Source organism: Sceloporus occidentalis, unplaced genomic scaffold (assembly GCF_023333645.1).
Source record: "Sceloporus occidentalis isolate IW3139 unplaced genomic scaffold, rSceOcc1.0.p SCAF_51, whole genome shotgun sequence".
NCBI classification, from domain to species: domain Eukaryota; kingdom Metazoa; phylum Chordata; class Lepidosauria; order Squamata; family Phrynosomatidae; genus Sceloporus; species Sceloporus occidentalis.
Window position 1 is genome coordinate 4,002,211 of NW_028317031.1, and position 16,940 is coordinate 4,019,150.

Below are 16,940 nucleotides of genomic sequence, written 5' to 3' on the forward strand. Positions count from 1 at the left end.
AGTGTTATATTCCTCCCCATGTAAACATCTTTGGCAGAGCACATGATAAATCTCTTAAGAAAGTGTAAGCTGGTTTTGATTTATGTCACAACTATTAACAACACAAGAGATGCAGTTGTATTCATCGGACTTCCATGCCTCGGCAAACACGTACTATGATAATTTCTCTTCCGGGAAACGCTCCGTTATTCCATGTGATGACGACGTGGACAAAAGTTTTGTGCGCTTCAGAAGACATACTGGTCGCCGGCTGGATTCGTGTACATGGGGCTGGGAGCCGAGCAGGTTTATTTCATTCTCAGGGTGGTCTCGTTGTCATGCAGATGACACAAATAAAACAGGACAGGAGGCTCGGGCGGCTCTAGAGAATGTAAACTCCGGTAAAACAGAACATAAGAAGGCAAGCAGGAAAAGTTTGCAGCAATGGTTTAAATGAGGTCAGAGTGAGATTCCTGATTGTATATGGGGTCTTCTTTGTTTCGTGCTGACATCGTGGGTCAGTCTCCCCATTTTTGCTTCAACCCTGCACCAGGGCCAACGGTTCTCACCACTTAGGGCTCTCCATTCAATTACTAAGCGCAGTTAGCTGGCGCCAGAGCGACACTCTGCCCTGACTATGCATAGAAGATTTAAAAGGTTTCTGGTGTCCACCCCTTGCACACCCTGACCCAATTCTGGTGCAGCAAAAGAAAATAAAGATGAATCTCCCATGATTAAAGTGCAAATGACCAGGTCAGTGGCAGTTCATGAAAAGACGCCCAATGTCTTCCCTATGAGATGTTCTCTAGGATATAAAAGATGAGCTCCATGGAGACGGGCCCCTCGCTGAGCTGACACAGGCCCCCGTGTATCACCGGTACCAAGGCACTGTCCAAGTCATTGGTGTATCGAGCGGGTAGCGGCTGCCCGTTGCTTCCTGCTTGGTATCCCACCTGTGACAGACACAAAATAGCCAATAATTTATCAAATTAATCACATCGTCAGAAGGGATCCGAAAACATACAACAGCTGCATTTTAAGCACAAACGGGACTTTTGTTGATAATTATTGTCAAGTGTTTTCATAGATATTCTTGCTTGGATACCCTGGGGGCATTATGACCTAGCCTTTAACAGAAACCGAAGGATCCACTGCTGGAACACAATCACAAACACAAATACAGTACGTGAAACCCCTCACCTGGTCTGCATCAAGACTGACCCTCAGACCCAGCTTGGTCATCCCGTCTTCCTTCAGCAACTTGAGGTGCGGGCACAGAGCCAGACAGAACGCTTTGGCCACATTTTCGGTCAGTCTGCTGTGGTCCGCAGGGTCGCTCAGGACGCTTTGCTGCTCCTCGCTGTCCAGGAAGAACACCTGTAACAAGCGTTATAACAATCACAATAAGAAACAATCAAAAATAACAGATTTAGAGGCAAGGGAGGTTTTATAAACAATACATTTTTCAAAAGAAAGATCTCAAGATCTGATCCAAGAGGCAACACATACATAGCAGGACACTGTCCGAGTGAACGGCACAAAAACTGAAATACTGACAGTAAGGATATTGCACAATTATGGTATAAAATCTGATCATTTAGTCATACAAACTTCACATACATTTTTGGCTAATCTTAGGGATAAATGCATTCTTAGCATCCGGCATCTGCCAAAATGGCCTTACCTCTGCCCAGCGGATGATCTTTCCGTTAGCTTTGTACTCGGAGCCATGGAAGATTTTGACACTGGTCACAGACTCCAACGATTTTCCATCAATAGGACTAGAAACGCTGCAGCAGAATAAACGAAAGTAAAGAGTTTATCTCGTGGCGACATCACATGGAAAACAGACAGGGCTGTACATTTAAATGCAAAGTACAAAGCAAGACATTAGAACAGTTAGATTTCAGTTGTTGCTGGCCAGCGGCGTCAGATGTTAAAATAAATATTTTTTATTTCATTCTGGATTCATCTACAAAGTATTAGTGAAGAAAAAGAATAGCGGCGGTGAAACATTCTCATTCTCACCAAAACATTTTAAATAACGGTTTGCCTTCAGAGGTATTTTGACCAAGAAATACGGAGCCCAGGCATTCAGCTCACCCCTTGTTAAAGTTCTTGTCGTCCTCCACCCACTGTACGTAGACGTGTTCCTGCATCTCTTCCGCGTCTGCTTTACCACAGGTGATGGTGAAATCCTTCATCTCTCGCAGAGCTTGCCTTAGTGCATCCATGCTCTCGGCTTTGATCTGTACCATCACCCCATCTGCTCAATAAACAGAGAACATACCAGAAGCGCAAATATTTAAAGTCAGGATCCAGCAAAGAACAGAATATTCGACAGGAACACAGCATTGGTTGCTATGGTGAAAAGATTTTTAATTTTTTTTTTAATAAGTAAAAGTGAAAGTTTCAGTTACTATGCCCTATTCCTGCGGTTCTTTACAGCCTTAATATTTTCTTTTATTTCCCTAAAAAGAAACAAACCTTCCTTTTTTAAACACTTCAGAAAACATTCTCCAGGGTTTGTTGGCTGTTGATAATACCTTCCACAATGCTGGACTTGGCCAAGTATCCCGAAGAGGCCTTTAGCGCTCCACTGAAGACGAAGAAACTGGCACCAGTCACTGAAACAAAAGCACAGCAGAGTCGCGCGATCACTTTCCGGGGTTGAAGGTCTTGGGGGTTAAAATATAACATTTCTATTAAGCTGCTCTACTCTGAAGTATTTCCAGGGCTTCCCTTTGGCTTGGGAATCAAAGTTAAAACTTCATTTTAGCATAGAAAAAATATCTAACCAGGTGTTAAGTTTAAAAAGTAGACAAAAGGGCAATCGTGTATTTATTTGAATCACTGAAACAGCATATGTTATAAAGGATGTTATGCCAAACGCCGTTCTGTGTGTACCGTTATTGTGCATCCACAATTAAAATAAGGAACTGGTTAACTTAATGCAGAAAACTTTAACATAGGCACTGTTCCGAAAATGGAGTACGCACTCTCTCTGGAGTGAGATAAGTGTCTGAGTGGCTTTTAAATATTACATTTTATTTTGTGAATGCGGTTTATAAGATATGGTCCTTTTAGAACAATTAGCGAAATGTTAAGCATATGAGCGAACGGATAAGCAAGTTGCTGTCTCTTAAGATCACCTTTTTTATTTAATGATACGCATTTTTTTAATGTGATCTCTGGTTCGGGAATAATTCTTTTCCATAAACAAGCGGTTTGTACAATAGGAATAGCATATAGGGGATATTATGACATGATATTCCAGCACAAAAATGTGTTTTAGTCTGCTGGCCCAATAAAAGGTTTCTCCTGCTAAAGAATCGATCTGTTTATAAAAGGAAAGTTGAGTTTGTGCTTCTGATATTCTTAAACAATGTACAATTTCAGAAGATATTCTGTGCACCTACACATGCTTTCTGACAGCCTACTGACATCATTTAAGGTGTTATATCTGAACATCCCACAACGAATGAATGAAGCAGCAGTCTGGCCGAATGAATGTGCCGGACGGGGCTCACCTTTGCGTGGTTGCTTGTGAATGCTGATGGCCTGAGTCTGGTAATTCCCATCGTCGTTCTGAACACATACTAGGTGAGAGTCAGCCTTCTGATTGAAACACACACCCCCAGCCAAAACATGTTCATTAGATTTGTTCATGGCTTTCATCATCTGACAGAAATCCAAAGGAAGGAATTAGTTACAGGTAAACACAGAAATAACCAGTGCTGCTATTACCAGTTGTGTATAACCAACTATTATGGGGCATAAAAGCAAATTCAATTTGAATTCTCCTGTTCATGACTGGTCTGTGGATTAATATAGTCCGGTGGCAATTAAACCGGGGTACGTGTGGCGGCGTGTATTCAGCCAGTAGCTGCACACTACAAGATGTCATCTGCCAGGTGGGTGGCAATAATGGTGGGCAATGGGGCACATGCTTCCCAGGCATTTGTCTCGTTTTTCCAACGACCAGTCTGGGACTGATTAAATTAAAAAATCTGCATTCTTTTGTTGAATAAAATATAACACAGCTTGTGTTCTTGCTTTGTTTGCAGTGACTATTCTAAAAAGATGGCCAAGTCCATGTTGTTGTTTAAGTACAGTAAGCATACCTCGTTGTATCGGTTGCTGGGAATTTTAATGCTGGTTTTGCGAACTTCCATATCTACCACCAACCCCGGCACCACCGGCAGCGTATACTGGTAGTTTCGGAAATCCTAGTAAAACAAAAAGTTACAAAGATGAGTCTTTCCAGCTTAGAAAGGTGAATACGACACTGAGGTTTATTGACTAAACCAATGTTTGTAGGACAGCTGCATAACTAAACCAGTAAGAAATTATATAAAGTTTTATAGTACATTAAGAACCGCATGTCGCTTGCCAATGTTTCCTGCTGTAAAGACCTTAAACCTTATTTGGTCCTTGGGTCTGTCTTATATTCAGGATAAACATGCTTGGAATAGCTCCCTCCCTGTATTAACTTATGCTGGAAGGCTGTTCCATGTATCTACCACCACTAAAGCTTCCTTACATCTAAGCCCTTGATCACCTTAATTTAAGACTCTACAATCTACAACTCTGAGTATTTTCCCTTGTTGGTCTTTGTCGAGTCATTTTATGCATTTTAATATTTCATACTCTCTTTCTTACTCCAAGCTATACATACGAAGATCATTTAACAATATAAAAAAAAATCATAGCCCGATTACGCAGGGTCAGCTCAGCAAGTCTGCTATAACGCAGTGAGACTTGTGAACTAAAATTTAAAATATTACATTTGACTCTCATCTCTTGGTATATAATGTCCCCTGTGGATACTTAATTTACAAGTGTGTGTGTGTGTGTGTGTATATATATATATATATATATATATATATATATATATATATATATTAATAAACACTTACTGCAAGGACGTTGATGATTGTGTGGCCAGTTTCCCCAAAAAGAGGCTTCCTGAACCTGACGCTGAAGAGTGGGCACGGGTACACTAAAGGTTTAAAAATTTTTATTTTAGACAGCAGATGGAAAAAAATATACAGCTAGCAAAACATTTAGTCATTAGACTGCATTGGACGGCACAGAAATGTAATACTAAAGTATATTAACAGCAAACTTTTCATTGGAGTTTAATTAGAAGACTCTAGGAGTCCACAGACTACCTGCAACAAAAGCAATCTGACCAGGAAAGACTAAACAAGTATTACATTATTGTGTTCATATTATTCATTGTTATCATATATCATACTCTCTCACCTAATAAGATGTCTTATCTTTTAGGTGAGACCCAGTAAAAGCTACAGTTTATTTTACTCCAACTGCGGTGCTTTTATTTATCATGCGTGTTTAGGGGCTTAACTTACACCTGTATTCTGCCCCCAATCGCAGCATAAGCCGTATCGGGAAGACTTTGGCCCAAGGGGTCTCCCACTTCTGAATGAGAATCCCAAACAGGTACGGCTGCGCAGGCAGAACCAAGTCCTGCAGGGACTGGTAGGTCGGGGAGACGTACAGAAAGCCTCCATGTTCTTTACTTCCCAGGAAATTCTTGCTGAGGAAAGAGTGGCCGAGGTTCCCCACCACGTTCCCTGCGGTATACAAAAATAACTTGTCACACATAACGTAATGTCATCATCGTATGACAACTGGTACCACAAAGCAGGACATTTTAAAACGCTTACAGAAAGCAAATGGCATAATTTTATAAATGTCTAAATAATTAAAACGCTATTTTCATGTGCATCTGTTAGCTACGTTTTTTGTTTTTCTCAATAGTGGCGAGTCTGCAGTGAGCCGTACCCATCAAACTCCAGGCCTCTGCTAAGCTACTTCACAACCTAGTTTCCATGATACTCTTCTAGTGAAGCCAACCTCTAGTTTCTTGCCGTGTTGTCCAGATCCCTGTTCCCTTTATTTCTTTCACCCACCTGCTAAAGCTTCCCGATAAAGTTCCACAAAGTGGCTGAATAAGTCCCGCGGCACGCACTTCTCATCCGGTTGACACTGCAGCAAGATGACGATTTCAGCCTGGCCCACGGCGTGCATTCCCTTTGTAGTAAAACACCAACACCTCCTGTTAACATCTACAAGAGAAGGGGTACAAACCATTTAATATATATATATTATATATATATACACAATGAGTTTTCTCACTACTTATTTTCCAGGTTGCAGACTCAAAAAACATTGATTCAGACATATTTTATTACCTAAACCTTTACATAATGTAACTAAGCCAAATGTATAGATATAAAAATCATCAGCTCGGTGTTCTCATCATTGCTTATTATAACCAAATGTAAAACGATTAGCACAGCTGCTTGTAAGGTCAGAGAAGACAGATTCTCTTTCAGTTGCTCATTTTGGTAATCTGACCTATACAGCGGGATTAAACCTCTTTACTGTTTTATTTAATAGACATTTCCTGGGAAAAAAATATTCTTTGGATCTGTATTTAAGAAGAAAGAAGGTTAGAAAGGACGACTATTTACAATAACGGACTCTGCAATAAACATCCAGCTGCAGGAATCTCCCAAAACTTGGACTGTGATGTATTCCACAAGCAAAGAGGTGGAAAGGGCGTCTAAGCGGGACTTTAGCATGGAGATGCAGCCTTAGCAATAACTAGGAAAACAGCAAAGTGAGCCAGGAATTATGTTTGTTGTTGCAGAATTTTTTGTTAGCACAATAATTAACCAAAACTGGTTTCTCAAGTCTTTTAAAAGAGAGATTGACTGATTAACGCGGCCTTCTGCATTCTTCAAGCAAAGGCCTGGCTCACGCGGCACAATCTGACACGTACAGTTCACAATCTTCACCATTGCCAATAAGTTTGCGTTGAGAACGAAGACCAACGGGTCAGGCCCACCGTCCTCCAGCTGCTGCATGACCGACATCTGGGATGGACGTTCCTCCACAGCATAGTCTGGGGAAAGAGAAAGATGAGTTGGTGTCTTATCTTTCTTCATCAGTATATGCTGGGGCTTTCATCAAGTGGTAAGAAACAACAAAGAACATACATGTTAAAGAAGGTATAGGGGCCTGTGGGTACGGGTGATTGTAGCTCCCCGGTGGTTGTTCGACTGCAAATACCATAACTATCCTGAATCTCAAGAGCCTGGATAACGATATCCCTAACCAGATACCACAAAAAATAAAAAAAGACCCAACCGGCCGCATATCAATCACATTTTACTTACCTCCTTTGACCCCGGTAGAGATCAGGATAGGAGGAAGCCCGTCTTCGGGGATGAGATTCATCGCACTGCCAACCTGAGTTAAACTGCCACAGAATCCAGATGTGTTTTCAGTCTGGAAAGGGGACAGATATACGCTCAGACCTTCCTTCCCCAGATCATAAGAGGATACATCCAACAGACAATTAAATATTCCATTCCAAATGTCAGCTACGCACAGAAATACACAATGAAAAAGGTTTTCTGCAAAAACATGCAATGTAATGTAATAGACTGATTAAAAGTCTTCATTGGCAAGGAAAAAATGAGATCGGTAATTAATTAAATTATATCCAGAGTACACAGATCCGGCTTCGCTCCCTCAAACGGCCTTTTCTGCCAACATCACTTTCCCTGCTAGAAGAACCATCTGTCGTAACATATAATCACTTAAGAGTTTGCAACAGGGTATCACTAGTCATGCTTATAACAAGGGATATTATTCCGGAATGGGAATAATGGAGAAAGCGATGGGACGGCACACTTTTCTTTTTACCTCTGAGGTTGGCGAGTTGCTTGGCGTGGGATTGTTGGCATCGTGTGCCACCGTTAGAGCCCCCACCGCCGGGGTCGCGTTCCCTGTCTCGGGATCAGCAGCTTCCCCGTTGGGCAAGATTCCATCTGCAAACCATACCCTACGCTGCTCCTTGGTCTGAGACGCTGTTATGCACAGAAAAGGAAGCAAAGGGGAAACACAACGCTGCATCACTTTGTATGTCATGGACACAGAGTACATAAAGTCGGTCTCTTCCACACAAAACAAAGAAGAAAAAACACCGTTCCCTTATTGTAAGTGTTGTGTAGCGTTTGTGTGCATCCTGTCACATTGTAGCATCGTACATTATAATGGATCTGTAACGGTGCGTCGTTCGGTGGAAAGGCTTATTATCATTATTATTTATTGTTTTATATATAAACATCTCTAAATATATATTAACACGTCATTCAGGTCTATTCCTGACATTAATGTTACTCTTAGATTACTCCATAAGTAATAATTGTCTATAATAGGACTTAATAGACAACTTGTTTCTGATTCCCCGACAAACTATGCTCCTGAACGGCATCAACCAAACGGAGAATGACTAGTTTGACAGACTAAGCATCTGTTCGTTTTATTAGAGTTTTAATTTATTAAGATCTGGAGGGCAGCAGACCTTGGGGAAAAAGAAGAAATATTTTCTAACCACGAAACTACTTCTTTCCTGAAATGCTCGATACATTGCTTTTCCCGGTTATCCCATGTGTTTTTGTTGGTGCTGCGTTTTCATGCGCAGTGCATCCTATTGCCGACGTTACGACGCGGGGTATAATTATTGAAGGGCATCCCGTTTAAGGCCTGTTAATCCGCAGTGGAAATGGCTAAAATGAGAACGTATGTAAACCAGGAGTCCACAGGGAGAATGGAATTAACAGGAAGGAAAAGCGACACACCTAGGGGTGAAGCCGGAATCAATGGAATGGTAGGAATTTTAACCTCTTCCCAACCAGAACACAAGTAACAACCGGCCAGATGTTACCATCGGGCGACAGATCCACGGTCATTGTTAAGAGTATACTATTTAAGATGTATAAGGAAATAACACATGCCATAAGCAGATTGCGTCTTATTATTCAGCAGTCCCTGTAAGCTTCAGCAAAATAACTCTGCAGATATCTATTATATACATTTAATTCTGGAAAGATGTAAACACCATATTTTACAGTTATCAGATAAGTAGTGAGCCATTATCCAGGCGGACAAAAGATGAATAAAGCACAGAAATAGGATCCTGCATCCATGAGAAGTTTTAATTGGTCGTTTTTTGGTGCTTTTAAGTTATATGAAATGAACAATGTCGGCTTAACTGCTGAAGAGCTCAAGGTATATAAGAAAGTGCGGACGGCCTGATTCCTGCACCTGTTATGCAAAAGTCACAAATATTTGAAAGGATATGACGTAATCAGCCAATTAAGGGGAGGAGCTAGTAAAAATTTGTTCTTAAAAATACAGAATTTTGGCCCATCAAGTCGGCCCATTTTTTTTTTTTTTTTTACTGCTGTAAAGACTCAGACCTTAAATCAGTCATTGGTGTTGTTAGATACAGGATAGCGTTATGTACATCTAATGCATGTTTAAACTGGCCTACTGTATTAACCTCTACCGTTTGTGCTGGGAAGCTGTAAAATGCCCCTACTTCCAAATATCTTCTATTCTTTTTCAGATGTAACTGACCCTCTTCAATTAACCTCCCTATTGAATGAGATGGAATTGGATTTAATGTTGTAGACGCTTCGGGAAGAACGCAGGTAACGATGCACCAGTCCTGGTATAATGTTTGAATTGCTGTGTTCACTTTACATGGTAAACAGTCATATCCTCTGCTGGGTTATTAAGGTAACTTATTATATGCCTTACCTTCAGTTCCTGGGTGCTTTAAGACTCCAACAGGCACCATGACAGTAGGAGGGGGCGAGCTGAGCGCCCCCGAGGCCTGTGCTTGCTGCATTGGGGGGATCGTGGAGCAGTATTCAGCGGGATTGTTGGGGTTTGGGCTTTGGACCGACGCACTCAGCATGTTTTCCCAAGCTTGAGCTAAAATATGGACAATGGGAATAAACCAATGGGACCCGTGTATGGCGTATCACAGTCCGCAGTCACAGCTTCGCCAGCTCAGATGATAAACCAAATCGGTTTTTACAAGTATTAGACACGCTTTAATACTTCGCACGATATTAGTGAACCGTGTAGAGCTCTGCTAGAATTCAGACTGTTGTGTATGACGCCAACACCCCTCCGTGCATTACCTTGACAAACAGGTAAGTCTACAAATATAATTTAATAATATAATTTAATAATAAATAATATAATTTCATCTAAGCGGAGCTCCAACAAATGGCTTCTTAACGCTAACCATTGTTTTCTTATTCCTAGTACGGCTCTAAAAATCTAAAAATATTGTGCTTATAGTTTACACATAATATAATTATATTTGTACTTGTTCTTGTTCTGATATCTAAGCCAAACATTCAAGACGAACACCCTGACTCCTTATCACGCTGCCTTGCGACAAATCAGAGAAGGGCTTTTTCGTTGGAGACGCAGGACTCTGTCGGCATTGCCATACAGAATGAGCTCAGTGTTGTGTTTTAGCAGGGAATGTCCCCCAAACATCACACGACTGCCCATGACGGCGGCCTCCAGGTGCAGATTAACCAAGTTTACCAGAACAAAATGAAATAAAGACAAGTTTTATTCCATGCTAAACCTACAGTACTCTATACGGCACTCTAATGCTCAAAGAAAAACATTTTATCACGAAATGTACAAAATAAGGAACGCGGGTTTATAGCCCAGCTTTATGCATAAAGTATCTGTACATACATTGTGGTTAGTTACACTATGAAACATTTTAAAAGAACCCTAGCAGTGAGGCAAGAGGAAAAAATTAAAGCCTACTTAATTACAAAAAACATTCTATTTAGCCGTCTGCTGCTAGACTTGTGAGACTGGAGATACGTGGCGTTGCCGTCGCGGAGCATAGGCACAGTTATAAAGCCAATAGAGTCCCGCACTCACCATTGATGAGAACCGAGTGACAGATGACACACACTCGCGCCTCCTTCTTGTCCATGTAGAGGAGTTTGCATTTGCGGCTACAGCAGGCGGCACAGAAAACCTATGGGAAGATTATATTTATATATTTTTGATGCCTACGTTTGTATTAGAAATGAAGGGACAGCAAACGTTTCACTGATCCCTGAAAAAGCGCTACAATTGTCCCTCGGCGATGTGATACTGTACAGCGCTACAGAATATGATGGCACTATATAAAACAATAATAATAATTCCCAGACACATGGAAACGTTTAACGAGGTACGCAAAGACCCTTTTAAGCAAGAAAAAAAATATATAAATGTAAAAATAAGCGGACTAATAGTTTTTAACCTACCTTTCCACATGCTCTGCAGTGGTGCCTCCTTTTGGTAAACGTAAACCTGGCCTCACACTTCATGCAGTTTGGTGCTTGGGAGTCTGGGACCCAGACTGGTGCCACCTCCCCAAGGGTGGTAAATGGCTTGGCAACAGGTACCCCAAATTGCCCAGCAAGGAGATCATTATCCGGGCTCTCTGGGGACACGGCAAGGCATGGGCTGCAAGAGCCCCTGTAATCTCCTGGAAGATCGCCATTTGCATCGCTTGTGGGGCTACGCAGCGCTGCGTCCTCGTGTGGGGCTCCTGAAGCCACGTTATCAGCTTGGTTTGATTTGTTTAACACGTCATTTTTGTTTTTGTGGCTGCAGCCCGCGTTAGGCGGAACAAGGTCGCTCTGTAGCATTTCAGACAATGGCTTTGGGATCTGTAACTTCAAGTGGGTTGGCTGCTTGGGGCGAGCTCCGCCATAGGGGACACTGAGGGGTTGCAAGCTGCTGGCCTTTGGTGATGTTGGCCCATGCATTGTTGGAGCCGGACTGCAGAGGTTGTGCAAGTGATTTTTTGTTTGGTCACCTTTGAGGTTTAACACCAGTCCAGTCCCCTCCGTGATCTCGTCATCTCTCTGCTGTTCGTAAACATTGGAATAATATTCCGATTTGCATTCCTCGATTTCTTTCTCTTCTGTCACAGAATCTTCTTTCGATGGTAAACTCTTTGGGTTGTGAGCTACGCTGGGGTTCTGTATTCCATAGGAATCACACCCATTGTACAGAGACATGAAAACATCAGCTCCATCACCTTTAGAGATGATCGCTCCCTCCGTTTCTTTTCTACTCGGGTCTTCCATGAAGACATTTGCCTTTATGATTTCTTCGTGAACGCCATGGGAGAGACCACCGTCATTCTTTTCATGGATCTCTTTATAATTGATATTGTGGTAGTTACCATTAATGGTGCAGGAGTCAGATAAACCCTCCAGGGCACAGAGTGAGGAACTACCCTGATGGAGATCCTGGTTTCTGGTGACTCCATCAGTGTCAGCAAGAAAAAGTTCTCTTGTAAAGTCCTTTACAGACTTTTTGTCTGCACTTAAAGGGGGAGAAAACCTCAGCTGCTGCCCAACACACATTTCGTCTATTATCTGCTCACAAATTTCATTTATATTGTCTAAATACGGTTCCTTAGTGTCCTTCTCTGTACTCGGGGCAGAGGTCTTGCCCGACGAGCGCTCCGGTGCCTCGGACGTCATGGTTTCCGAATGCGGTGACGTGACAATAAGCTCTTTAATACTGGAATCTTTAGGCATAGGGTTTATATTTGTGTTAATACTATTCTCGTTCTTGCTAGCTGGACAAGCAATGGTGTTTGTGTCAGCCGATAAATTACTATAAGCAGTGCACTTTGATGGGTTTGCCTGTGTTACAGGTGGCTGACAGTTGTCCTTCACACGCGATTGATTGGGAGTAGTGTTTACATGGTCCAGCGGAAAGGCAGGGGAGTCGGTGAAAGGCTGGCAAGTAGAAAATTTGCAAGGAGACAAACCGTGGCCCAGTTGTGGACTCTTGCTACATTCAACATTATGTTTAACATCAGCCTTACCAGACTCCAATTGGTCATATACTGCATGGGTGCTCGATACAACTTTGGGCATTCCACTTTGGTTATCCAGCTGCTCGTCGGCCATACTGGTGTTCTCAGTTATCATGGTCGGCATTTCTGATACTACACATACAAACTTTCCATTGGCACATGGGGACCTTGGAGGGGTTATCACGTCGGGTGACTGGACACTGAGGTGGGCCTCGATGGTAATGATTGATTTACTAACATTGTCTAGCACTGGGTTATCCGTTTGTCTGGGAGAAGGTGGATTAAGGATCTGATTCCATTTTGACTCCAACAATCTTGGAGCAATACTCTCATCTGAAAAGCACAAAACGTCATTATTGAATTTCGCAATTATCAGTAACAATTAATAATAGACAAAATGATTTTACGTACGTTTTCCAAATCTACCAACCAAAAGATTGCAAAACACTTAAGGATGCCGTTTCTTGGTTGTATATTAAAAGTTGTTTTATTGGCACCAATTTTACCACAAATAAAAAATGCACATTTCCCAATACCTGCTAAACAGAACATCCATTGTTTGTAAAGAGCACTAAATCTTTTAGGCAACAGCATAGCTTGGCTTGGTTAGGAGACAAAATAAGCACCTCGAGGTTAGGAATGGTTTTCATTTCCCTTTGAGCACCGCAGCCAAACCAAGAGAAGTATCAGGGTCAGTCAAGAGGAATATAAAGGTTGTTATATATCTATGCGGCTAAACAGATAAAGGATAACATTATGTAGCCCAGTATCGAGGTTACTTATCTCAAAAGACCTGAAATTCAGCAATAAAACCAGTTCTACAGAATATAAAAAAAGCGGATTCTCACTGACCGTATTCATCTCATGTTTGTTTAGTAACGTTATTTAGGCAATAGAGTTTGTTTTTTTTCATTAAGTCACACGGCTCTCACAAATTCTGCATGACTACCTAATGCAAATAAAAGATATTTCTAAGGACCCACTGCAGTGCCTGCTAGATAAAAGTCTAGAGGACATTGCGTCACGTGAAGGAGAACATGCGCAGGAGGGGATCGAGGTGATCGGTGATTTTAGTAGACGGCAGAACTCAGTCAACAAAGTTAGAGGCAATAGCAAACCACAGTAATTATTGGTAGTAGCGTGCATTGTGGGTTTCTACGAAGAGACTCGTTGTGAACAGACATAGAGCTGCATGGCATTATGTTTCATAATTAACAGAGCAGTTTGGTAAGCGTCTTGTAGACCCCAGAAGATGGAGGAGACTCGATGGCTGGTGAGAAGAGAAGGGTAAGAAGGATGAGGCTTGTTCTGGTAGCAGACTGTGGTTTAAAAAACGGACAACGGAAAATTCTAGCAAATATCAATACAAAACAGGGGAAAATAAAGAAAGACCTTGAAGAAATGACCATTGTTGGCTTGTGGAATAAGTAATTATTTTTAAGATAACGGGAAGTTTGGGAAAGGTAAGTTTCAGTGTTAGAGCGGAATGTTTTCTGTTTTTAAAAGTACATACAGATTAATACACATTCTGCGTATCGTACCTTGGTTCTTCTCAAACTCATCTAAAACTTTATCCAGGTTGCATGACTCTTCCTCAAAATAGTTCTCCATTTGTTAGGAACCCTTCAGGCTTCCTTCTTGGCCTAAAAAAATAAGAACATGACTGATGCGTAACATCATTTTTATGATTTGCCATTAAATATAAATACCCCCCCCCCTATATCTGGACTCAGGCACTAGACTTGTCTATGTAGGAGCCGGTAAATAACGATGCAGAGAGGTGGCTTTGAGGTGTAACAGCCAGGTATATAGTCCAGGTATATAGTCCAGGTATATAGTCCAGGTATATAGTCCAGGTATATAGTCCAGGTATATAGTCCAGGTATATAGTCCAGGTATATAGTCCAGGTATATAGTCCAGGTATATAGTCCAGGTATATAGTCCAGGTATATAGTCCAGGTATATAGTCCAGGTATATAGTCCAGGTATATGCTGTGTAACCAAGGACACTCAAAATTGCCAAGATCTTCAATTAGCGTTCTTCAATAATCAACAGAAACTTTGAAAGTCAGAAGTTTTTTGAAACCTTGCAGCGCCGCTCACTCCTCGTTAAAAGGAAAAACTCATTAAAAATACTCTACACTCCGTGAGGTCAAATTCCCAACAATGTCAAATAAATTAAAACTGCTCTATTAAAGCGGAAGTTAAGCCATAACTTATTCATAGAAATTCAAAAGCTTTTTAGTGTAAGTTTTTGATTTTATAGCATTCATTTTTATAGGCTTTTTCATTCATATAACGTTGTCTGCCAACAAGCATTATATGGATTTCGGCCGACGTCAGCGGGAAGCCAAACAGAACTCAACCTTGATTTCCTTCAAGTGTTTTTCTGCCACAAGAGCCTCTTCATCTTATATAAAAGCGTATTCTTAAGGCAAGAAAAGACTTAACAGTCTCACATTTCGTACACGTCGTTCAGAGCGTTATCTGTGAAATCTGCGTATTAAGATATTACTAAACCTTTAAGTATTCTTTGCCGTGGTAGGAGCTTCCATGTTCAAAAACTTCCCTTTATCCATTTACGCTCCCTTTACAAAGCCACCGGCTGTCAGCGAGAATAAACACAGAGAGGTTTAAAAAAAAATCAATTTTTAAAAAAAAACGACGTATTATTAAAGGCTTTAGTCCTACACTTCACAACTATTAAAAAAAAAAAAAAAAAGAAACTCCACTTTGCAAAGGAAAAACCTTCCTAACCTCGAAGAATTGGTTTCGACTCCTTGTAATAAGTAACTTTTGTTACAAAAAGTTTTAATATCCAGCAACTGGCACGATGAAAATAAGACATCGAAGAGGGCAGGATTAATACAACTTATACTTAAAAACTAAATCAATGTATCAGAACAACAAAAAAAACAGATGCATGACCTGTTTTAAAAGATACAGCTTTATAGAGCAAAAAGTTTTCAGTAACATAAAAAAAAAATTAACTATTTGTAAAGGGCTGTCATGCCCCATTTTTAGCGTCAATATGTAAAAGCTATCCATTTCTTGGTTAAATAGCTTCACGTAAACAAAGCCCAGCCATGACCCCAGAATCTTGGTCAACATTTGCTTTATGACAAGTGCTCGGAACTTGCATAGAGACATCAGACAAAGCCATGGCGAGCACCACGTGAAGACCCCGCGTGGACCCACAACGTCCTACAGCCTCCGAAAGCCTCTCAACGGCAAGGATTTCAAGCCACAGCTTAAAAATACAAGCAAGGAAAGAGGCAATCTTTTTTTCCATGATGGGGAATAGGGATTTGTACCATTTCAGTAAGGAGAGCGTAAGAAATAGGTTTCTGGGACATAGATATTGATACGTCTCGCCATTTCTTTCTTTCTTTCTTCCGCGGATGGGATGTCATTATTAGGTTCTTTGTGCGATTCCATTACCGCTCTCTAAAGTTATCAGCTAAAAAATAAAACGAATTGGTTTTTAAGGACACTGGCTAAAATTAAACTATAGCCCCATTTCCAATTCACTAAGGAAATTACATACAGCATGGAAAATTCAATCAACCCGGTGGGAAACGCAGAAAACGGATGCAATTTTATGCTTGCTGAGCACAAACAGGGCAGCAGGCGACTGGTTCTCGGATCCGGGTGCCGCAGAGTAACAGTCTTACCGCGGCAATGCCTGGTAATAACCGATTAGTGCTTATCGAGGGAACTCGTTCATAAACGTGCCCTTCCAGACGGCCTGCACAAACGTGCGCGCATGTCCGAGGTAAAGCTCAAAAGCAGAGAGGAGTATGAGCCCGTGTGCGTCACTTCAAGGATTCCTCAAGTATACAAAAGCTTCCGAGCACAAATACCGGTAGTGTTTATAAGCCGACACGTATTTTTGGCAGCGAGACAAGAGATGCACCCACGGAGCTCTACCCAGAACACTTCAACAAGTTAAAACACCAGGGGCAACATTCTGAGGAGCCTCGGGTCCAGGGCTCTGGGGTCCGTCATGTCCTGATTACTACAGTAAGAAACCAAAGAAAAGCAACAAGTGAGAGCTACACAAAACACAGAAGGTGCTGCGCACAGCATATCGCAGGCGAAGGCCGACTGCGCGGTCTCCAGGGGAAGCCGTCTAGGAATCCACCGAGGGTATTCCACAAACACACAAAGCAATCATACTACAGTATTTGGGCCTGCAAATTACCA

The 16,940-nt window shown here is 41.5% G+C and overlaps 1 protein-coding gene across 1 annotated transcript; it reads right to left on the reverse strand.

Annotated features, from left to right (window-relative positions):
- Positions 1-770: 770 nt before the first annotated feature.
- Positions 771-14,344, reverse strand: LOC149288489 (zinc finger FYVE domain-containing protein 9-like). The gene is made up of 17 exons (XM_089491662.1): positions 14,275-14,344; positions 11,160-13,066; positions 10,786-10,885; positions 9,625-9,801; positions 7,723-7,886; positions 7,191-7,302; positions 6,794-6,916; positions 5,919-6,074; positions 5,355-5,579; positions 4,899-4,981; positions 4,104-4,208; positions 3,510-3,660; positions 2,526-2,606; positions 2,083-2,245; positions 1,664-1,769; positions 1,180-1,356; positions 771-932 (listed from the first exon to the last, which is right to left on the reverse strand). The coding sequence occupies exons 1-17, from the start codon at positions 14,342-14,344 to the stop codon at positions 771-773; spliced, it is 4,062 nt and encodes a 1,353-aa protein (XP_089347788.1).
- Positions 14,345-16,940: the final 2,596 nt, after the last annotated feature.

Bases quoted from the DNA above. Each gene is read 5' to 3' on its own strand.
- LOC149288489 (XM_089491662.1), bottom strand. From the start codon at position 14,344: ATGGAGAACTATTTTGAGGAAGAGTCATGCAACCTGGATAAAGTTTTA. The intron at 3,661-4,103 runs GTATGCTTACTG...GATTTCTGTCAG, and splicing joins CCAGCAACCGATACAACGAG to ATGATGAAAGCCATGAACAA. The intron at 2,607-3,509 runs GTGAGCCCCGTC...CTTTTGTTTCAG, and splicing joins TCACAAGCAACCACGCAAAG to TGACTGGTGCCAGTTTCTTC.